The sequence below is a fragment of the Oncorhynchus masou genome, chromosome 31 (genome assembly GCF_036934945.1).
Source record: "Oncorhynchus masou masou isolate Uvic2021 chromosome 31, UVic_Omas_1.1, whole genome shotgun sequence".
NCBI classification, from domain to species: Eukaryota; Metazoa; Chordata; class Actinopteri; order Salmoniformes; family Salmonidae; genus Oncorhynchus; species Oncorhynchus masou.
In genome coordinates, this window is record NC_088242.1 from 49262259 (window position 1) to 49286514 (window position 24256).

General features: G+C 44.0%; 1 protein-coding gene across 1 annotated transcript in view; it reads left to right on the top strand.

Annotated features, from left to right (window-relative positions):
- The window catches only part of LOC135524054 (5'-nucleotidase domain-containing protein 3-like), a 33209-nt gene extending 8953 nt beyond the window's left edge, over positions 1 to 24256 (top strand). Inside the window, exons 7-14 of the mRNA XM_064951201.1 lie at positions 14860 to 14920; positions 15276 to 15378; positions 15884 to 15985; positions 16198 to 16279; positions 16382 to 16468; positions 16608 to 16748; positions 22083 to 22147; positions 22421 to 24256. Of these exons, the coding sequence (XP_064807273.1) occupies positions 14860 to 14920; positions 15276 to 15378; positions 15884 to 15985; positions 16198 to 16279; positions 16382 to 16468; positions 16608 to 16748; positions 22083 to 22147; positions 22421 to 22685 (906 nt within the window). The 3' untranslated portion in view covers positions 22686 to 24256. The remainder of the gene's footprint in view (positions 1 to 14859; positions 14921 to 15275; positions 15379 to 15883; positions 15986 to 16197; positions 16280 to 16381; positions 16469 to 16607; positions 16749 to 22082; positions 22148 to 22420) is intronic.

Here is a 24256-nt window from a genome sequence, read left to right on the forward strand (position 1 = left end):
TCACACCCGGACAAAAGGAACACCTATGTGAGAATGCTATTCAGCTCAGCGTTCAACACCATAGTGCCCTCAAAGCTCATCACTAAGCTAAGGACCCTGGGACTTAACACCTCCATCTGCAACCGGATCCTGGATGTCCTGACGGGCTGCCCCCAGGTGGTAAGGGTAGGCAACACCACTTCCGCCACGCTGATCCTCAACACGGGGGCCCCTCATGGGTGCATTCTCAGTCCCCTCCTGTACTCCCTGTTCACTCATGACTGCATGGCCAGGGATGACACCAACACCATCATTGTTTGCTGATAACATAACAGTGGTAGGCCTGATCACCGACAACAATGAGACAGCCTATAGGGAGGAGGGTCAGAGACCTGACCATGTGGTGCCAGGACAACAACCTCCCCCTGCCAGGACAACAACCTCCCCCAACCTCCCCCTGATTGTGGACTACAGGAAAAGGAGGACCGAGCAAGCTTCCTTTCTCATCGATGGGGCTGTAGTGGAGCAGGTTGAGAGCTTCAAGTTATTTGGTATCCACATCACCAACAAACTAACATGGTCCAAGCACACCAAGACAGTCGTGAAGAGGGCACGACAAAACCAGTTCTTCCACAGGAGACTGAAAAGATTTGGCATGGGTCCTCAGATCCTCAATGTTTTACGGCTGCACCACTGCCTGGTATGGCATCTGCTCGGCCTCCGACCGCAAGGCACTACATCTGGTAGTGCGTACGGCCTAGTACATCACCGGGGTCAAGATTCCTGCCAACCAGGACCTCTACACCAGACGGTGTCAGAGGAAGGCCCTAGAAATTGTCAAAGACTCCAACCACCCTATTCGTAGACTGTTCTCTCTGCTATCGCATGGCAAGCGGTACCGAAGTGCCAAGTCTAGTTCCAAGAGGCTTCTAAACAGCTTCTACCCCCAAGCCATAAGACTCCTGTACAGCTAGTCAAATGGCTACCCAGACTATTTGCATTGTCCCCCCCGCTTCTATGTAGCTGCTGCTACTCTGTTATTATCTATGCGTAGTCACTTTAATAACTCTACCTGCATGTACATATTACATCGATACCGGTGCCCCCTGTATATATCCCACAATTGTTATTTACTGCTGCTCTTTAATTATTTGTTATTCTAATCTCTTTTTTTGGGGGGGGGATATTTTCTTAACTGCATTGTTGGTTAAGGGCTTGTAAGTAAGCATTTCACTGTGAGGTCTACACATGTTGTATTCGGCACGTGAGACAAAGTTTGATTTGATTGTCTGCTTTCCATCAGACACTGGGAAATTAATTCACCTTTCAGCAGGACAATAACCTAAAACACAAGTCCAAATCTACACTGAAGTTGCTTACCAAGAAGACAGTGAATGTTCCTGTGTCCGAGTACAGTTTTGACTTAAATCTGCTTGAAAATCTATGGCAGGACCTGCAAATGGTTGTCTAGCAATGTGCAACTCATGTGACAGAATTGAACAATTTTGAAAATAATAATTGGCAAATCCAGATGTTAGATTTTACTTATCCAGAAATACTCACAGCTGTAATCACTGCCATAGATGTTCTACAAGGTTTTGACTCTGGGGTGTGAATACTTATACTACCAGTCAAAAGTTTGGATACACCTACTCGTTCCAGGTTTTTATTTCCTTATTTTTAATATTTTCTATATTGTAGAATAATATGGAAGACATCAAAACTATAAAATAACACACATGGAATCATGTTGTAACCAAAAGTGTTAAAGAAATGAAAATATATTTGAGATTCTTCAAAGTAGCCACGCTTTGCCTCGATGGCAGCTTTGCACACTCTCGGCATTCTCTCAACCAGCTTCATGATGTAGTCACCTGGAATGCATTTCAATTCACAGGTGTGCCTTATTAATTTGTGGAATTTCTTTCCTTAATGCCAGTTGTGTTGTGACAAGGTAGGGGTGGTAGACAGAAGATAGCCCTATTTGGTAAAATACCAAGTCCATATTATGGCAAGAACAGCTCAAATAAGCAAAGAGAAACAACAGTCCATCATTACTTTAAGACATGAAGGTCAGTCAATACGGAACATTTCAAGAACTTTGAAAGTTTCTTCAAGTGCAATCGCAAAAATCATCAAGCGCTATGATAAAACTGGCTCTCATGAGGGCCGCCACAGGAAAGGAAGATCCAGAGTTACCACAGGCACACCTCACCATCAACTGTTCAGGGGAGCCTGTGTGAATCAGACCTTCATGGTCAAATTGCTGCAAAGAAACCACTATTAAAGGACAGCAATAATAAGAAACTTGCTTGGGCCAAGAAACACAAGCAATGGACATTAGACCGGTGGTAGTCCAAATTTGAGATTTTTCGTTCCGACTGCAGTGTTTTTGTGAGACGCAGAGTAGGTGAACAAATTATCTCTGCGTGTGTAGTTCCCACTGTGAAGCATGGAGGAGGATTTGTGATGGTGTGGGGGTGTTTTGCTGTTGACGCAAGCAGTAAAATTAGATTTTTAAAAACAGATGAACTTTATTGAACAGTGGGGACTGTGAAGCAACAGAAATATTGGCACAGACACATGCATACACACACAATAACATGCACACTATACAGTGGGGCAAAAAATTATTTAGTCAGCCACCAATTGTGCAAGTTCACCCACTTAAAAAGATGAGGCCTGTAATTTTCATCATAGGTACACTTACACTATGACAGACAAAGTGAGAGAGAAAAAAATCCAGAAAATTACATTGTAGGATTTTTAATGAATTTATTTGCAAATTATGGTGGAAAATAAGTATTTGGTCACCTACAAACAAGCAAGATTTCTGGCTCTCACAGACCTGTAACTCCTTCTTTAACCTCTTGAAACTCCCCATCCCGGATCCGGGATTGTGACTAAGCAACAGGCTCATTAGCATAACGCAACGTTAACGATTTCTGAAAATCGCAAATAAAATTAAAATAATGCGTTTGCTCTCAAGCTTAGCCTTTTCTTAACAACACTGTCATCTCAGATTTTCAAAATATGCTTTTGAACCATAGAAATTGACTAATTTGTGTAAGAGTATGCAAAGCTAGCATAGCATTTTGTGTAGCATGTAGCACGCAACATTTTCACAAAAGCCAGATAACCAAATAAATAAAATCATTTACCTTTTGAAGAGCTTCTGATGTTTTCAATGAGGAGACTCCCAGCCACATACCAAATGCGCAGTGTTTCCTGAAAGCGTCTGTGTGTAGGAGAAATCGTTCCGTTTTCTACATTGCGCCTGGCTACCGAAACGAACCGAAAATGCAGTCACCTACAACGTGAAACTTTTTCCGGATTAACTACATAATATCGACCGAAACATGGCAAACGTTGTTTGGAATCAGTCCTCAAGGTGTTTTTTCACATATCTCTTCATTGACATGCAGTTCTTGGAAGCTTGCTTCTCTGTCTGTGCCCCATGGAAAAATACTGGCAGGTGACTTTTGCGCACCAATTTCGCGCAGGACACCGGGCGGACACGTGGTAAATGTGGTCTCTTATGGTCAATCTTCCAACGATCTGCCTACAAATACGTCACAATGCTGCAGACACCTTGGGGAAACGACAGAAAGGGCAGACTCATTCCTCTTGCGTTCACAGCCATATAAGGAGATCATGAAAGACAGAGCCTCAAAATCCTTGTCATTTCCTGGATGCCAAGTCATCTTGGTTTTGCCTGAAGCTCACGTTAAAGGGCACGCACAGAGAAGATATTTGTATTTCTGGACACGTCAGAGTGTTTTCTTTCGAACAGTAGCAATTATATGCATAGTCGAGCATCTTTTTGTGACAAAATATCTTGTTTAAAACGGGAACGTTTTTCTTCCAAAAATGAAATAGCGCCACCATAAGTGTAAGAGGTTAAGAGGCTCCTTTGTCCTCCACTCGTTACCTGTATTAATGGCACCTGTTTGAACTTATCAGTATAAATGACTCCTGTCCACAACCTCAAGCAGTCACACTCCAAACTCCACTATGGCCAAGACCAAAGAGCTGTCAAAGGACACCAGAAACAAAATTGTAGACCTGCACCAGGCTGGGAAGACTGAATCTGCAATAGGTAAGCAGCTTGGTTTGAAGAAATCAACTGTGGGAGCAATTATTAGGAAATGGAAGACATACAAGACCACTGATAATCTCCCTCGATCTGGGGCTCCCCGTAAGATCTCACCCCGTGGGGTCAAAATGATCACAAGTGAGCAAAAATCCCAGAACCACACGGGGGGACCTAGTGAATGACCTGCGGAGAGCTGGGACCAAAGTAACAAAGCCTACCATCAGTAACACACTATGCCGCCAGGAACTCAAATCCTGCAGTGCCAGACGTGTCCCCCTGCTTAAGCCAGTACATGTCCAGGCCCGTCTGAAGTTTGCTAGAGAGCATTTGGATGATCCAGAAGAAGATTGGGAGAATGTCATATGGTCAGAAGAAACCAAAATATAACCTTTTGGTAAAAAACTCAACTCGTCGTGTTTGGAGGACAAAGAATGCTTTGGGGCTGTTTTTCTGCAAAGGGACCAGGACGACTAAAGGAAAGAATGAATGGGGCCATGTATAGTGAGATTTTGAGTGAAAACCTCCTTCCATCAGCAAGGGCATTGAAGATGAAACATGGTTGGGTCTTTCAGCATGACAATGATGCCAAACATACCGCCCGGGCAACGAAGGAGTGGCTTCGTAAGAAGCATTTCAAGGTCCTGGAGTGGCCTAGCCAGTCTCCCGATCTCAACCCCATAGAAAATCTTTGGAGGGAGTTGAAAGTCCGTGTTGCACAGCAACAGCCCCAAAACATCACTGCTCTAGAGGAGATCTGCATGGAGGAGTGGGCCAAAATACCAGCAATAGTGTGTGAAAACCTTGTGAAAACGTTTGACCTCTGTCATTGCCAACAAAGGGTATATAACAAAGTATTGAGAAACTTTTGTTATTGACCAAATACTTATTTTCCACCATAATTTGCAAATAAATTCATTAAAAATCCTACAATGTGATTTTCATAGTTGAAGTGTACCTATGATGAAAATGACAAGCCTCAACTTTTTAAGGAGTACTTGCACAATTGGTGGCTGACTCAATACTTTTTTGCCCCACTGTATATACACATGGATTTAGGTCTGTAGATACAGTTGAGGTCTGAAGTTTACATACACCTTAGCCAACTACATTTAAACTCTTTTTTTATATATATATATATTTTTTACAATTCCTGACATTTAATCCTAGTAAAAATTCCCTGTCTTAGGTCAGTTAGGATCACCGCTTTATTTTAAGAATGTGAAATGTCAGAATAATAGTTGAAACAATTATTTAAGCTTTTATTTATTTCATCCCATTCCCAATGTGTCAGAAGTTTACATACACTCAATTAATATTTGGTAGCATTACCTTTTAAATGGTTTAACTTGGGTCAAATGTTTGGAGGTAGCCTTCCACAAGCTTCCCACAATATGTTGGGTGAATTTTGGCCCATTCCTCCTGGCAGAGCTGGTGTAACTGAGTCAGGTTTGTAGGACTCCTTGCTCGCACATGCTTTTTCAGTTCTGTTCACAAATTCCCTATGGGATTGAGGTCAGGGCTTTGTGATGGACACTCCAATACCTTGACTTTGTTGTCCTTAAGCCATTTTGCCTCAATTTTGGAAGTATGCTTGGGATCATTGTCCATGTGGAAGACCCATTTGTGACCAAGCTTTAACTTCCTGACTGATGTCTTGAGATGTTGCTTCAATATATCCACATAATTTTTCTTCCTCATGAAGCCATCTATTTTGTGAAGTGCACCAGTCCCTCCTGCAGCAAAGCACCCCCACAACATGATGCTGAAACCCCTGTGCTTCACGGTTGGGATGGTGTTCTTCAGCTTGCAAGCCTCCACCTTTTCTCTCGAAAAATAATGGTGGTCATTATGGCCAAACAGTTCTATTTTTGTTCCATCAGACCAGAGGACATTTCTCCAAAAGGTATGAGCTTTGTCCCCATATGCTGTTGCAAACCGTAGCCTGGCTTTTTTTTGGTGGTTTTGGAGTAGTGGCTTCTTCCTTGCTGAGCTGCCTTTCAGGTTATGTCGATTATAGGACCTGTTTTACTATGGATATAGATTATTTTGTACCTGTTTCCTCCAGCATCTTCACAAGGTCCTTTGCTGTTGTTCTGCGATTGATTCGCACTTTTCGCACCAAAGTACGTTCATCTCTCCGAGACAGAACGCGTCTGATAGCTGTTGTTTATACTTGCATACTATTGTTTGTACAGATGAACTTGGTACCTTCAGGCTTTTGGAAATTGCTCCCAAAGATGAACCAGACCTTTGGAGGTCTTATATTTTTTTCTGAGGTCTTATCTGATTTCGTTTGATTTTCCCATGATGTCAAGCAGAGCGGCACTGAGTTTGAAGGTAGGCCTTGAAATACATCCACAGGTACATCTCCAATTGACTCAAATAATGTAACTTAGTCTAACAGAAGCTTCTAATGCAATGGCATCACTTTCTGGAATTTTCCAAGCTGTTTAAAGGTACAGGCAACTTAGTGTATGTAAACTTCTGACCCACTGGAATTGTGATACAGTGGATTAATAAGGAAATAATCTCTGTAAACAATTGTTGGAAACATTACTTGTGTTATCCTTCTCTTTTGATGACGTCTGTAACCGTAATAGTCTTGGTTTCATGCACGTTAACATGAGAAGCCACCTCCCTAAGTTTGTTTTATTCACTGCTTTAGCACACTGCCAACCCGGATGTTCTAGCTGTGTCTGAATCCTGGCTTAGGAAGACCACCAAAAATTCAGAAGTTTTCATCACTAACTACAAAATTTTCAGACAAGATAGAACTACCAAAAGGGGCGTTGTTGCAATCTGCTGCAAATATAGCCTGCAGAGTTCTGTCCTACTATCCAGGTCTCTACCCAAACAATTTGAACTTCTACTTCTAACTTCTCTCTAAAAACAAGTCTCTCACCGTTTGTGTCTGCTATAGACCATCCTCTGCCCCCAGCTGTACTCTGGACATCATATTTGAACTGATTGCCCCCCCATCTATCTTCAGAGCTCGTGCTGCTAGGCGGCCTAAACTGGAACATGCTTAACACCCCAGCCATCCTACAATCTAAGCTTCAGGCCCTCAATTTCACACAAATTTTCAATGAACCGACCAGGTACCTCCCCAAAGCCGTAAACACGGGCACCCTCCATAGATATCATCCTAACCAACTTGCCCTCTAAATACACCTCTGCTGTCTTCAACCAAGATCTCAGCGATCACTGCCTCATTGCCTGCATCCGTAATGGGTCAGCGGTCAAACAACCTCCACTCATCACTGTCAAACGCTCCCTGAAACACTTCAGTGAGCAGGCCTTTCTAATCAACCTGGCCGGGGTATCCTGGAAGGATATTGATCTCATCCCATCAGTAGAGGATGCCTGGTTATTAACAATAAAAAAAATGCCTTCCTAACCATCTTAAATAAGCATGCCCCATTCAAGAAATTTAGAACCAGGAACAGATATAGCCCTTGGTTCTCCCCAGACCTGACTGCCCTTAACCAACACAAAAACATCCAATGGTGTTCTGCATTAGCATCGAACAGCCCCCGTGATATGCAGCTTTTCAGGCAAGCTAGACACCAATATACACAGGCAGTTAGAAAAGCCAAGGCTAGCTTTTTCAAGCAGAAATTTGCTTCCTGCAACACAAACTCAAATAAGTTCTGGGACACTGTAAAGTCCATGGAGAATAAGAACACTTCCCAGCTGCCCACTGTACTGAAGATAGGAAACACTGTAACCACTGATAAATCCACAATAATTGAGAATTTCAATAAGCATTTTTCAACGGCTGGCCATGCTTTCCACCTGGCTACCCCTACCCCGGTCAACAGCACTGCACCCCCCACAGCAACTCGCCCAAGCCTTCCCCATTTCTCCTTCTCTCAAATCCAGTCAGCTGATGTTCTGAAAGAGCTGCAAAATCTGGACCCCTACAAATCAGCCGGGCTAGACAATCTGGACAATCACTTCTCAAATGATTGCCTCGCCTGGTTCACCAACTACTTCTCTGATAGAGTTCAGTGTGTCAAATTGGAGGGTCTGTTGTCTGGACCTCTGGCAGTCTCTATGGGGGTGCCACAGGGTTCAATTCTTGGACCGACTCTCTTCTCTGTATACATCAATGATGTCGCTCTTGCTGCTGGTGAGTCTCTGATCCACCTCTACGCAGACGACACCATTCTGTATACTTCTGGCCCTTCTTTGGACACTGTGTTAACAACCCTCCAGGCAAGCTTCAATGCCATACAACTCCGTGGCCTCCAATTGCTCTTAAATACAAGTAAAACTAAATGCATACTCTTCAACCGATCGCTACTTGCCCGCCTGTCCAACATCACTACTCTGGACAGCTCTGACTTAGAATACGTGGACAACTACAAATAACTATGTGTCTTGTTAGACTGTAAACTCTCCTTCCAGATCCACATCAAACATCTCCAATCCAAAGTTAAATCTAGAATTGGCTTCCTATTTCGCAAAACAAAGCATCCTTCACTCATGCTGCCAAACATACCCTTGTAAAACTGACCATCCTACCAATCTTCGACTTCGGCGATGTCATTTACAAAATAGCCTCCAAGACTGCATCCAATTTGTTGGGTAGGGTATATCACAGCGCCACCCGTTTTGTCACCAAAGCCCCATATACTACCCACCATTGCAACCTGTACGCTCTCGTTGGCTAGGCCTCGCTTCATACTCATCGCCAAACCCACTGGCTCCATGTCATCTACAAGACCCTGCTAGGTAAAGTCCCCCCTTATCTCAGCTCGCTGGTCACCATAGCATCACTCACCTGTAGCACGCGCTCCAGCAGGTATATCTCTCTGGTCACCCCCAAAACCAATTCTTTCTTTGGCCTCCTCTCCTTTCAGTTCTCTGCTGCCAATGACTGGAACGAACTACAAAAGTCTCTGAAACTGGAAACACTTATCTCCCTCACTAGCTTTAAGCACCAGCTGTCAGAGCAGCTCACAGATTACTGCACCTGTACATAGCCCATCTATAATTTTGCCCAAACAACTACCTCTTTCCATACTGTATTTATTTTATTTATTTATTGATTTTGCTCCTTTGCACCCCATTATTTTTATTTCTACTTTGCACATTCTTCCAATGCAAATCTACCATTCCAGTGTTTTACTTGCTATATTGTAATTACTTTGCCACCATGGCCTTTTTTTGCCTTTACCTCGCTTATCTCACCTCATTTGCTCACATCGTATATAGACTTGTTTCTACTGTATTATTGACTGTATGTTTGTTTTACTCAACGTGTAACTCTGTGTTGTTGTATGTGTCGAACTGCTTTGCTTTGTCTTGGCCAGGTCGCAATTGTAAGTGAGAACTTGTTCTCAACTTGCCTACCTGGTGAAATAAATAAAAATGCACAAAGTAGATGTCCTAACCAACTTACCAAAACTAGTTTGTGGAGTGGTCCTACCCTGAGGGTATGTAAATTCCTACTTCAATTGTATGTGGTAGTGGTGGAGTAGGGGGCTTGAGGGCACACAGTGTGTTGTGAATGTGTTGTATTGTTTTTGAAATTGTATAAACTGCCTTAATTTCGCTGTACCCCAGGAAGAGAAGCTGCTGCTTTGGCAACAGCTAAGGGGGATCTATAATAAATACACTCTCTGGGATTTATTTTGGAATTCAATGCACATTTAATGAGCATGGCTACCACAGCTTTCTGCAGCAAAATGCCATCCAATCTGGTTTGCACTTAGTGGGACTATCCTGGCTGTGTAAGGGATATTTGATGGGCGGCCAGCCATTGGAAGTGCCTCTTGATGTATACTCCATCTGTTACCAGTCCTCGACTAGTCTCCCCCTGGTGGCTGACCTGCTGTACGCCACAAGTGTGAAAGGATGGTCGCTATAATGGCGCCAGAGGGGATGGCTGCCGTTTTTACTGGCTCCTAACCAACTGTGCTATTTTGTTAGTTTGTGTTGTTTGTAACTTATTTTGTACATAATGTTGCTGCTACCGTCTCTTAATGACCGAAAAGAGCTTCTGGGCATCAGAACAGTGATCACTCACTTCGAACTGGACAAAGAAAACAAGAAAATACTCATCCAGAAGCGGTGCTCCAAATGGCCGGGGATTTTCATGCAGGCAAACTTAAATCTGTTTTACCTCATTTCTACCAGCATGTCACGTGCAACCAAAGGAACGAAATCTCTATACCACCTTTACTCCACACATAGAGACGCATACAAAGCTCTCCCTTGCCCTCCATTTAGAAAATCTGATCATAATTCTATCCTCCTGATTCCTGCTTACAAGCAAAAACTAAAGCAGGAAGTACCAGTGACTCGCTCAATACGGAAGTGGTCAGATGAAGTAGATGCTAGGCAACAGGACTGTGTTGCAATCACAAACAGGAATGTGTTCTGGGATTCATCCAATGGCATTGAGGAGTACACCACCTCAGTCACCGGCTTCATCAACAGGTGCATCAATGACATCGGCCCCACATTGACCGTACGAACATATCCCAACCAGAAGCCATGGATTACAGGCAACATCTGCATAGACCTAAAAACAAGAGCTGCCACTTTCAAGTAGCGGGACACTAATCCGGACGCTTATAAGAAATTCCGATACGCCCTCAGACGAACCATCAAACAGGCATAGCGTCAAAACAGGATTAAGATTGAATCCTACTACACCGGCTCTGACGCTCGTCGGGTGTGGCAGGGCTTGAAAACTATTACGGACTACGAAGGGAAACCCAGGCGCGAGCTGTCCAGTGACGCGAGCCTACCAGACGAGCTAAATGCCTTTTTTATGCTCGCTTCGAGGCAAGCAACACTGAAGCATGCATGAGAGCACCAGCTGTTCCGGACGACTGTGTGATCACACTCTCCATAGCCGATGTGAGCAAGACCTTTAAGCAGGTCAACATTCACAAAGCCGCAGGGCCAGACGGATTACCAGGACGTGTACTCAAAGCATGTGCGGACCAACTGGCAAGTGTCTTCACTGACATTTTCAACCTCTCCCTGACTGAGTCTGTAATACCAACATATTTCAAGCAGACCACCAATGTCCCTGTGCCTAAGGAAGCAAAGGTAACCTGCCTAAATACACTGCTCAAAAAAATAAAGGGAACACTAAAATCACATCCTAGATCTGAATGAATTAAATATTCTTATTAAATTATTTTTTCTTTACATAGTTGAATGTGCTGACAACAAAATCACACATGATCAATCAAAATCAAATGTATCAACCCATGGAGGTCTGGATTTAGAGTCACACTCAAAATTAGTGTAAAACCACACTACAGGCTGATCCAACTTTGATGTAATGTCCTTGTTTTAACAAGTCAAAATGAGGCTCAGTAGTGTGTGTGGCCTCCACGTGCCTGTATGACCTCCCTACAACGCCTGGGCAAGCTCCTGTTGAGGTGGCGGATGGTCTCCTGAGGGATCTCCTCCCAGACCTGGACTAAAGCATCCGCCAACTCCTGGACAGTCTGTGGTGCAACGTGGCGTTGTTGGATGGAGCGAGACATGATGTCCCAGATGTGCTCAATTGGATTCAGGTCTGGGGAACGGGCGGGCCAGTCCATAGCATCAATGCCTTCCTCTTGCAGGAACTGCTGACACACTCCAGCTACATGAGGTCTAGCATTGTCTTGCATTAGGAGGAACCCAGGGACAACCGCACCAGCATATGGTCTCACAAGGGGTCTGAGGATCTCATCTCGGTACCTAATGGCAGTCAGGCTACCTCTGGCGCGCACATGGAGGGCTGTGCGGCCCCCCAAAGAAATGCCACCCCACACCATGACTGACCCACCGCCAAACCGGTCATGCTGGAGGATGTTGCAGGCAGCAGAATGTTCTCCACGGCGTGCTCAGTGTGAACCTGCTTTCATCTGTGAAGAGCACAGGGCGCCAGTGGTGAATTTGCCAATCTTGGTGTTCTCTGGCAAATGCCAAACGTCCTGCACGGTGTTGGGCTGTATAAGCACAACCCCCACCTGCGGACGTCGGGCCCTCATACCACCCTCATGGAGTCTGTGTCTGACCGTTTGAGGAGACACATGCACATTTGTGGCCTGCTGGAGGTCATTATGCAGGGCTCTGGCAGTGCTCCTCCTGCTCCTCCTTGCACAAAGGCGGAGATGGCGGTCCTGCTGTTGGGTTGTTGCCCTCCTACGGCCTCCTCCACGTCTCCTGATGTACTGGGCTGTCTCCTGGTAGCGCCTCCATGCTCTGGACAATACGCTGACAGACACAGCAAACCTTCTTGCCACAGCTCGCATTGATGTGCCATCCTGGATGAGCTGCACTACCTGAGCCACTTGTGTGGGTTGTAGACTCCGTCTCATGCTACCACTAGAGTGAAAGCACCGCCAGCATTCAAAAGTGACCAAAACATCAGCCAGGAAGCATAGGAACTGAGAAGTGGTCTGTGGTCACCACCTTTTGAGCAGTGTATTTACGTCAGTAGCCATGAAGTGCTTTGAAAGGCTCGTCATGGCTCACATCAACGCCATCATCCCGGAAACCCTAGACCCACTCCAATTCACATTCCGCCCCAACAGATCCACAGACAACGCAATCTCAGTTGCACTGCACACTGCCCTTTGCCACAAAAGGAACACCTATGTGAGAATGCTGTTTATTGTCTACAGGTGAGTGTTTCCACACCGTTGTGCCCACAAAGCTGCATCCTGGACTTCCTGACAGGCCACATCCAGGTGGTAAGGGTAGGCAACAACATCTGCCACGCTAATCCTGAACACTGGGGCCCCTCATGTACTCCCTGTTCACCCACGACTGCGTGGCCAAACACGACTCCCAAGACCATCGTTAAGTTTGCTGACCACACATCAGTGGTATGCCTGATCACCGACAATAATGAGACAGCCTACAGGGAAGAGGTCAGAGACCTGGCAGTGTGGTGCTAGGACATCAATCTCTCCCTCAATGTGAGCAAGACAAAGGCTGATTGTGATCTACAGGAAAAGGTGGGCCGAACAGGCCCCCATTCTCATTGACGGTTTTGTAGTGGAGAGGGTGAAGAGTTTCAAGTTCCTTGGTGTCCACATCACCCATGGCCCAAACGCACCACGACAGTCGTGAAGAGAGCACGACAACACCTTTTCCCTCTCAGGAGACTGTAACCATTTACATGGGTCCCCAGATCCTCAAAGTTCTGCAGCTGCACCATCAAGAGCACCTGACCGGTTGCATCACTGCCTGGTATGGCAACTGCTCGGCATCTGACCGTAAGGCGCTACAGAGTGTAGTGCCAAGCTTCCTGCCATTCAGGACCTACATACTAGGCGGTGTCGGAGGAAAGCCCAAAAAATTGTCAACGACTCCAATCACCCAAGTCATAGACTGTTCTCTCTGCTACCGCATGGCAGGCGGTACTGGGGCACCAAGTCTAGGACCAAAAAGCTCCTTAACAGCTGTAATATTTGTGTTGTGGAGAAATGACCAGGCAATAAGTAGATGGGAGTGCAGTTAGTTTCCTTTAGTCAAAAAACTCGTGCTCTACAGCCCCCGGCCCAATAGTGCGCATGTGCATTTCCAATTAGGTGTAGTAACAGAACACAGCTGTAATACATTATTGTTTAGTAACAGCATAGTAACTAATATAAACAGCTGTAGATCACAAATACTACAACAGCTTCTACCTCCTAGTCATAAGACTGCTGAACAATTTATCAAATGGCCACCCAGACTATTTACATTGACACCCCTTCCCCATATGAGTTTTTTCACTGCTGCTACGTGCTGTCTTATCGATGCATAGTCACTTTACCCATACCTACATTTAAAAATGACCATGATTAACCTGTATCCCCGCACAAATTGTTAACAGAATTACCCAAAAATCTGTAACAAAACAGTTTGGTCACCTGTTACTAGCCTCCCTTCCACTGGCATACTGTTATGTTCAGCTCAATGTTTTGTTTGTGGTCAAAGCAAGAGTGTGAAAACAGTCTGGACAACCCCTCCCTCTCTAGTTAATGTCACCTTTCCCGGCTCTTACTGACACCAACCCATGAGCCCCTTTTTTTAAATTCCATTTACTCTAATCAGCCCTCTCACCCACTGAGCACTGACTGACACCAGATCTCCGTTGAAAAGTAGTTGAAATTTAGTCCAGATCTTAACCAGTCAATGTTTCACATGTTTATACACCACAGTAAAGAAAAGTAAAGTAGTTTAGTACAGTAGAGCACACTATAATTTACTGTACTGAACTATACTCTACTGTGCTATACTGAACTCTACTTTAATGTGCTGTATGTACTGTGATGTCCACAATGTGAAACATAGATGTCTATGATTAGTACAGGTATGGTCCAGCCCAGAGCAACCAAATTTGGTCTTGTTTGGGTGCGGAGCTCATTAGAATAATACCCAAACATGCAAAAGAGGATATGACATTTTTCTACCTTTTGTGTACCTATTCAGGATATATCACAATGAAGAGAATGATATGCATTTCTGTATTGTACAGATCAGGGACCCATGATGTCATTCTGTTACCGGGTGTTAATCCACTTCTCTTACTGTAGCTCAATAATCAAAATAGATTTTTGGTCACATCATAAACTGCAGGAGATTTTACCATCATTCTGTTACCAAACTTTCCATCTGCACTGTTCTTTGAGTGTTTTTGTAAAATGTTGTATGGTTTGTTTAACTTTATTTCTGTTCCTCTCACTGTTTGTAAAAGAGCTGTATTTTGTGAAAAAGATTCCTCCTGCCACAAAATACTACCATTGTAACATCTCATCCTCTCTCTGTGTTGACAGGCAGCGATAGGAGATGTCCATGTGAAGGGTATTATGTATCGAGCTGTGGAGGCAGATATGGGTAAGGATAACAACGATCTCTGCGTTGTTCTCTAAAATAGTTACTTTATGATCATTGGAAAGAGGGGAGTGTATGCTCTGATTGGGGCAACGCAGTCTGTTATGTTATATGTGCTATCTTTACAAATTATCTCAGGTGTTTGTGCTACTGTATATGAATGTCTGTGATAATGTGAGGAGAGTTCTACATCAAGTTCACTGTCATTGCTCGTATCTTCAAAGAGATTACTATGAAATCGTATTATTGTAGTTCCTCGAAAGAATGTATTTTCTGTAGACAATAGCAATCGTCTGACAGTGTAGATCAGTTTTACTATATTTTCACTACCCCCCTATATCTTTCTCTCTCTCTGTAGAGAACTATATTTCCTATGGGGAACAGACTCACGCTGTGTTGAAGAAGCTCTATGAGGATGGCAAGAAGATGTTCCTCATCACCAACAGCCCCTTTGACTTTGTGTGAGTGTCAACTGTCAACCTGTGTTCAGGCGTCTTGTGATCCTGTGTGGCTCAGTCGGTAAGACTTTGGCACTAGCAAACGGCAGTGTTGTGGGTTCAAGTTCTGAAGATATCACATGCAATACAAAAAAATGTATCACTGTACTGTAAGTTACTCTGAGATTTCTGTCAGTACTGAGCTAGGCTTTACAACCACAACATTTGTTAGATTCACAGGGAGGCTTGACCCAAATCCACTGGTCTAAATCAAAGAGCTTCCATCACCTACTCATGTCATGGTTACAGGAATGTTAGCTACATTCTTGTTACCTACATTCAGTCCTTACTGTGATGAAATCGCAACGGCTTGAAACAAGACTGATTTAAAAAATGGAACAAACGATTGATGAACTACCCTCATGAGTGTGCAGATATGTTTGATACTCTGGCAGAGTGTGCTGTGTGTTCTATATTATGTTGTGTACTGTGTGAATTCTAATATAACATCTAATATGTGAATTCCCAGGGACCGGGGAATGAACTACATCGTGGGGAAGGACTGGAGAGATTTGTTTGATATTGTCATTGTGCAGGCCGACAAACCAGGCTTCTTCAACGACAGGAGGAAGTAAGTATTGGAACTATATAAAGACCTTTAAACTTCTGTTATGTCCCTTTTGGTCTCCACAGGGTACCTACATAGAGACTTCATGACACATTCATAAGCAGTACATAAGCGTTCCATAAATGCTTATGTCAACAACCGCAAGTTGAAGTCCTCATGAAAGTAAGTACTCTTCAAATAAAGTGTTAGCGTTTTTCTTCCTCTGTCCATCCTAGGCCCTTCAGACGAGTAACAGATAAAGGGGTGCTGCATTGGGACAGGATTCACAAGCTGGAAAAGGGGAAGATCTACAAACAGGTACAGGACAATTCAATTTAGCTATTGAATGTGAGTTTAAACTCCTTTGTGGGGTCTGGAATTATTGCATTTGTCTTTGATACAGGTATGTGTTTATTTCAGGGAAACCTATATGAGTTCCTGAGACTCACTGGTTGGAGGGGGTCCAAGGTGCTGTACTTTGGAGATCACATTTACAGTGACCTGGCTGTAAGTGCAACAACAATTTGCAAATGCTTTAGCTACAACAAGCAGTCATTCAAAGTGACAACATTTCCACATACAGTACAAATACAATGGACGTCATAAAAGTAACTGGTTATTTGCGGTGTTATGCGTCTCCTTGTAGGACCTGACTCTGAAGCACGGCTGGAGGACAGGAGCCATCATCCCAGAGCTGAGGAAGGAGATCAAGATCATGAACACTGAGCAATACGTCCACCTGATGACCTGGCTACAGGGCCTGACTGGACTCATAGAGCACATGCAGGTAGGTGGGGGTGGGGAGAGGTGTGTGTGTGTGGGGTGTGTTGAATACTGAGTACATCCACCTAATGACCTGGCACCCGTTACTTTTGGATTACTTTTGCCTTAAAATATCCCCCCCCCAGAGGAAGTTGGGGCCACTATTTCAACATAGTTTTCTGTCCAATAGATGAAATGCACATTTAGGTTCCACCTGCAAAGAATGACGAGGGCTGTTTATACATATTCACGAATGTGGGAATTTCCACGTGGAGTTGATAAACATCAACAAATAGGGCACTGACAGTTGTCAGTGTAGCTAGCTAGCATGCTAACCTTTTCTAGCTTGCTAACGGTCTTGCTAACCTTATCTCCCTAGCTAATATTATGTTTGTTTTTTTACTACGCCATATTCAAAAGATTAGCCAACTGGCCCTATGGCTGGTCCTGGAGCTGAATCTGTCATAAGCATTGATTTAGGCCATCCCTGGCGAAGTTCACCCTATCTTTTTCCTAGATGGCGTAGCAGTGCAGACGTGGTTTGTCGTCCTCTCATGTAATTTTTGTATTTTTCGTCTTTTTTTTTCCAATTTATTTTCAATCTCAATATACCATCCGGCAACCCGCCTCACTCAATGTGATATGGATCCGCTATTTTTTTTTTAGACCTTATAGCCAGAACCACCATCAGAAGCTAACCAGCTAATTAGCTACTAGCTATTCAGTCATTGTCAGCCACTGCTAGCGGCCTTCACTTTCTGCACAGACACCAGCTGTTTTTTGGCCTGGATAATACTTGCCAGCCTGCCAGTATTGGACTGTTCTCTCCACTACAACGCTGGATTCCTGCCGTAAACCCTGGACCATTACTCCTGATCATCACCGCTAGCTAGCTGCCACCAAGTGACCCAGCCCCGAAGCTTATCCTGAGCCAGGTCCACCTCCCAACCTACTCAGTGATCTCTCGGCTACACAGCTGATGCCTCCTGGACTCTACCCCAACACAGCTAGAATCCACTACTCCACCGGATCTTTGCCGTAAGCTCTGGACCTTTGCATCAGATCATCGCTGCTAGCTAGCTGCTTCCAAGTGGCTATAGTGGCTAACACCCCTGCCCTGAAGCTAGCACCAGTTAGCCGTGAGCCAGGCAATGACTAAAACTAGAATACCACTCTCACCATCTGGCCTGGACCCTTTGTCGACACGGCGCCCCGCCATGGCGCCCGCCATACCACCACGACTGGTCTGCCGATGTAACTTCATCCGCTGTGCCCTTAGCCGGCCTTTGCCGGACGTCGGAGCAGATGCTTCTACTTTCCCCAGCCTGCTAACTTTAAGCCCTCGTGCTAGCGTAGTAACGACTTCCCTGCGGCTTCCCTGATCCATCTATTGCTGTTCACTGGACCCTATGATCACCGTGCTACATAGCTGATGCCTGCTGGACTGTTCATTAATCACAGTACTCCATTTAGTTTATTTTTTGTTTATCTGTCGGCCCCAGCGTCGAACTCAGGCCCTGTGTGTAGTTAACCGAACCTCCCTGCCCATTCATCGCCATTTTACCTTTTGTTGTTGTCTTAGCTGTTGTTGTCTTACCCGTTGTCGTCTTAGCTAGCTCTCCCAATCACCACCTGTGATTGCTTTTTGCCTCGCTTTATGTCTCTCAAATGTCAATATGTCTTGTATACTGTTGTTTAGGATAGTTACCATTGTTTTAGTTTACTGCGGAGCCCCTAGTCCCACTCAACATACAACAGATAACTCCTTTGTCCCACCTCCCACATATGCTGTGACCTCACCCAGCATAACTAGCGTGTCAAGAGATGCAACCTCTCTTATCATCACTCAGTGCCTGGGTTTACCTCCACTGTGCCCGCACCCCACCATACCCATGTCTGCGAATTATGCCTTGAATCTATTCTACCACGCCCAGAAATCTGCTCCTTTTATTCTCTGTCCCCAACGCACTAGATGACCAGTTTTGATAGCCTTTAGCCATACCCTGATCCTACTCCTCCTCTGTTCCTCGGGTGATGTGGAGGTTAACCCAGGCCCTGCGTGTCCACAGGCACTCTCATTTGCTGACTTCTGTAACCGAAAAATACTTGGTTTCATGCATGTTTACATCACAAGCCTCCTCCCTAAGATTGTTTTACTCACTGCTTTAGCACAGTCCGCCAACCCTGATGTCCTTGCCGTGTCTGAATCCTGGAAGGCCACCAAAATTTGAGATTTCCATCCCCAACTATAACATTTTCCGTCAAGATAGAACTGCCAAAGGGGGAGGAGTTAGCCTGCAAAGTTCTGTCATACTTTCCAGGTCTATGCTCAAACAGTTTGACCTTTAATTTTTTAAATTAATCTCTCCAGAAATAAGTCTCTCACTGTTGCCGCCTGTTATAGACCCCCGTCAGCTCCCAGCTGTGCCCTGGACACCATATGTGAATTGATTGCCCCCCCCATCTATCTTCAGAGTTCGTTCTGTTAGGTGACCTAAACTGGGATATGCTTAACACCCCGGCAGTCCTACAATCTAAGATAGATGCCCTCAATCTCACACAAATTATCAAGGAACCCACCAGGTACACCTCTAAATCCGTAAACATGGGCACCCTCATAGATATTATCCTGATCAACTTGCCCTCCAAATACAATCAGGTTCTCAGCGATCACTGCCTCATTGCCTGCGTCCGCTATGGGTCCGCGGTCAAGCGACCACCCCAAACGCTCCCTAAAACACATCTACGAGCAGGCCTTTCTTATCGACCTGGCCCAGGTATCCTGGATGGATATTGACCTCATCCCGTCAGTTGAGGATGCCTGGTCGTTCTTTAAAATGTATTTCCTCACAATCTTAAATAAGCATGCCCCTTTCAAAAAATGTAGAACTAAGAACAGATATAGACCTTGGTTCACTCCCGACCTGTCTCCACTCGACCAGCACAAAAACATCCTGTGGCGGACTGCACTAGCATCGAATAGTCCCCGCAATATGCAACTTTTCAGGGAAGTTAGGAACCAATGTACGCAGTCAGTTAGGAAAACAAAGGCTAGCTTTTTCAAATAGTCTTGCATCCTATAGCTCTAACTCCAAAAAGTTTTGGAACACTGTAAAGTCCATGGAGAATAAGTGCACCTCCTCCCAGCTGTCCACTGCACTGAGGCTAGGTAAGACTCACCACCGATAAATCCACGATAATCGAGAATTTCAATAAGCATTTCTCTACGGCTGGCCATGCTTTCCTCCTGGCTACCCCAACCCCGGGCCAACAGCTCTGCACCCTCCGCAGCTACTTTTCCGCCGCCATTGTTGCAATCCCTATTACCAGTCTGTTCAACCTCTCTTTTGTATCATCTGAGATCCCTAAAGATTGGAAAGCTGCTGTGGTTATCCCTCTCTTCAAAAGGGGTGACACTCTAGACCCAAATTGTTATAGGCCTATATCCATCCTGCCCTGCCTTTTTCCAAAGTCTTCGAAAGCCAAGTTAATAAACATCACTGACCATTTCAAATCCCAGTGTACCTTCTCCGCTGTGCAATCTGGTTTCTTAGCCGGTCACGGGTGCACCTCAGCCACACTCAAGGTACTAAACGATATCATAACCGCCATCGATAAAAGACAGTACTGTCCAGCCGTTTTTAATCGACCTGGCCAAGGCTTTCGACTATGTCAATCACCGTATTCTTATCGCAGACTCAACAGACTCGGTTTCTCAAATGCCTGCCTCGCCTGGTTCAACAACTACTTCTCAGACAGAGCTCAGTGTATCAAATCGGAGGGCCTGTTGTCCGGACTTCTGGCAGTCTATGGGGGTACCACAGGGTTCAATTCTCGGGCCAACTTTTTTTTAATGTATATATCAACGATGTCGCTCTTGCTGGGGTGATTTCCTGATCCACCTCTATGCAGACAACACCATTCTGTATACATCTGGCCCTTCTTTGGACACTGTTAACTAACCTCCAAACGCGCTTCAATGCTATACAACACTCCTTCCGTGGCCTCCAACTGCTCTAAAATGCTAGTAAAACCAAATATATGCTTTCCAACCGTTCACTGCCTGCACTCGCCCGCCCGACGAGCATCACTACTCTGGACGGTTCTGACTTAGAATATGTGGACAACTACAAATACCTAGGTGTCTGGCTGGACTGGAAACTCTCCTACCAGACTCATATTAAACATCTCAAATCCAAAATTGAATCTAGAATTGACTTCCTATTTCGCAACAAAGCATCCTTCACTCATGCTGCCAAACATACCCTAGTAAAACTGACCAACCTACCGATCCTCGACTTCGGCGATGTCATTTACAAAATAGCTTTCAATACTCTACTCAGAAAACTAGATGCAGTCTATCACAGTGCCATCTGTTTTGTCACCAAAGCCCCTTATACCACCCACCACTGCGACCTGTATGCTCTAGTTGGCTGGCACTCGCTACATATTCGTCGCCAGACCCACTGGCTCTATGTCATCTATAATTCTATGCTAGGTAAAGCTCTGCCTTATCTCAGCTCACTGGTCACCATAACAACACCCACCCGTAGCAGGTATATTTCACTGGTCATCCCCAAAGCCAACACCTCCTTTGGCCTCCTTTCCTTCCAGTTCTCTGCTGCCACGATTTGCAAAATTCGCTGAGACTTATATTTCCCTCACTAACTTTAAACATCAGCTATCTGAGCAGCTAACCGATCGCTGCAGCTCTACATAGCCCATCTGTAAATAGCCCACCCAATCTACCTACCGTATCCCCATATTGTTTTTATTTACTTTTCTGCTCTTTTCCACACCAGTATTTCTACTTGCCCATCATCATCTGCTCATCTATCACGCCAGTGTTCATTTGCTAAATTGTAATTACTTTGCTACTATGGCTTATTTATTGCCTTACCTCCTCACACCATTTGCACACAATGTATATAGACCCCCTCCCCCCCATTGTGTTATTGACTGTACGCTTGTTTATTCCATGTGTAACTCTGTGTTGTCTGTGTCGCACTGCTTTGCTTTATCTTGGCCAGGTCGCAGTTATAAATTAGAACTTGTTCTCAACTAGCTTACATGGTTAAATAAAGGTAAAATTATTTGTTTTTAATTTAAAATATCTTAGACTTTTTGTATTTTTTTCACAAACATCCTTTCTGAATTCAAAAGTAATCCAATAATTAATAATCTTAGTTTTTAAAATATCTAATCTGATTACAATATTTTTGCTGGTAATGTACTGATTACACTTAGTTTGTAATCAGTTACTCCCCAACCCTGTCCTTACTTCCCAGCTCCACAGATATGTATTCTCAGTATGTATGTAAAAAGTTACACAGTATGTCTTCTTCTCCCTCCGTTCCAGGTCCACAGAGACCCAGCGTCGCAATCTGTTGTCCATGAATGGATCAAAGAGAGAGAAGCCATGAGGTACCATGGGGAATTACTTTTAATGTGTATGAACCATGAACCAGAGAAGTAATTATGTAATTTGTAATGAGTCCTCTTATTTGTTCAAAGTCTAGAAGTTATGCTGTAGATATTTTGATAATACTTTATTTGAAAGGCACCTTCAGTACATAAGGAATTCATAACACATTTATAATCTACATAAGAATTACATATGACTGTAGCTACCCTTCAAATAAAGTCTTACCGATATTTTCCTCGACAACATATCTTACGTGTTTTATCATACAACAGATCGCAGACTAAGGACATCTTCAACAGCCAGTTTGGGAGTCTCTTTCGAACGTACCACAACCCCACCTACTTCTCCCGCCGCTTGTCTCGTTTCGCTGACATCTACATGGCCTCCCTCAGCTGTCTGCTGAACTATGACTTCCAGCACACCTTCTTCCCTCGCCGGACCCCCCTGCAGCACGAGTCACCCTTCTGGCCCGAACAGACCAGCGCCGGAGCCCTGAAGATGCCCTTCATACCCCACAGGACCACGACTGAAGAGTAGAGGGAGGTAGGGTTTCAGTGTAACACCCCATCTGGACCTGCTCAAAGTAGAGGGGGACGGGTTTCATTGCGACACACTCCGCCCGGACCTGGTCTGGACACAGAGCTCTCAGTGGGCCCTATTCAGAGTTGAGATTAGTGTGCACAACTCAGTTTTGCGCCGATCATTCATTCATTCATTCATTCGTGTAAATTGTAGACTAGCACAAAATTGTAAGTTAAGTGCGTTGTCTTCAAGTCAGAATACTGTCCTGAGATGGGTTCTGAACATGGCTGACTTGGACTTCAACCGTTCATTACATATTTAGGGCATGTGGACTGTAACCTAAAGGCCATTATCTAGATACTGTACATACTCCATCTCATATGCTGGCTTTTTCACAATAACTTGAATATTGCTGCTCCTCTTTAAAATCTTGACACGACATCTCACTATTACACATGTAGGTTTCATCTATCTATAAAGATTTAGGACGTTAGATAATATACAGTAAGTATATACCCTCTTTAATAGTTCTGCAATGTTTCAATGCAATTCTATTATCATTAAGAGAACCACTAACAGTAGAGTTGCTTAGTATACCAAACACAAAGTATTACGTTTGATGAATGTGCTTGACAGACATACAGTATGTAACCAAATGGACATTTACTTAGATCAGCAAACTTTCACTTTCATCCAAACAAGGTCAAAATATGTCACTGTGATCTCTAATTTCTTAGTAAGTATGTGTGGGTGTGAGAGAGAGCGTAAGAGAGTATAATTGTCCGTACAGAGTGAATATCGTTCATTTTATAGCAGTCTTTAAAGACGTCGGGCCAAGACATGATGTGCATTATCTGTAACATTCATTGTAATCATATATTTATGTCAATTTATGATATGCACTTGTATAGTTAGTTACCTGTGTATTAAGATGCTCTTGGCCTTTTTAACTATATACAGTATCTGTAAAAAGTTGGTAATAAGGGATGACCACCGAAAGCAGGTGGTCTCTGAACCTGTAAGCACAGAGAAACACAGACTCCTGATATTATCTAGCACAGGAGTTTTTGTGATGTTGAATTGTTTGAAATGATAACTTGACATTTTCAAAGACATGCCTTACGCGTCTGTCACTAGAACTGCACTGTAGATCATATATTAGTGATGCTTTAGTTTAGAATATATTATTCCCTGGTAATAAGGGAGATAGGCCTACCCTAAAATCATATTTTTCACAAAGGCTTTGTTATTAGTAGTCCTTACTAGTTCAGGTACTAGCCACATTAATAGCATTCCGACTCAACCGACATAACTGTCAGTTTATTTTTCATAGAAAAGAGTAATATGCTGTATTTCATTGACAAATGTATGTTTCATCGTCCAGTGTTGCGTGGCTATCTTTTATGATTGTTTTCTTAAACATTGTGCTTTAAAAAAGTATAAAATGTAAAAGTGTGGTCAAATAATTTACTTTGCATTAAAATGTTCAGATATTAGATTTGTTTTTGGGGGAAACAAACAAGAAAATGACATTGTTTATGATCATCGATGAGGCTTAATGTTTTAGAAATCTATTGTTTGATATA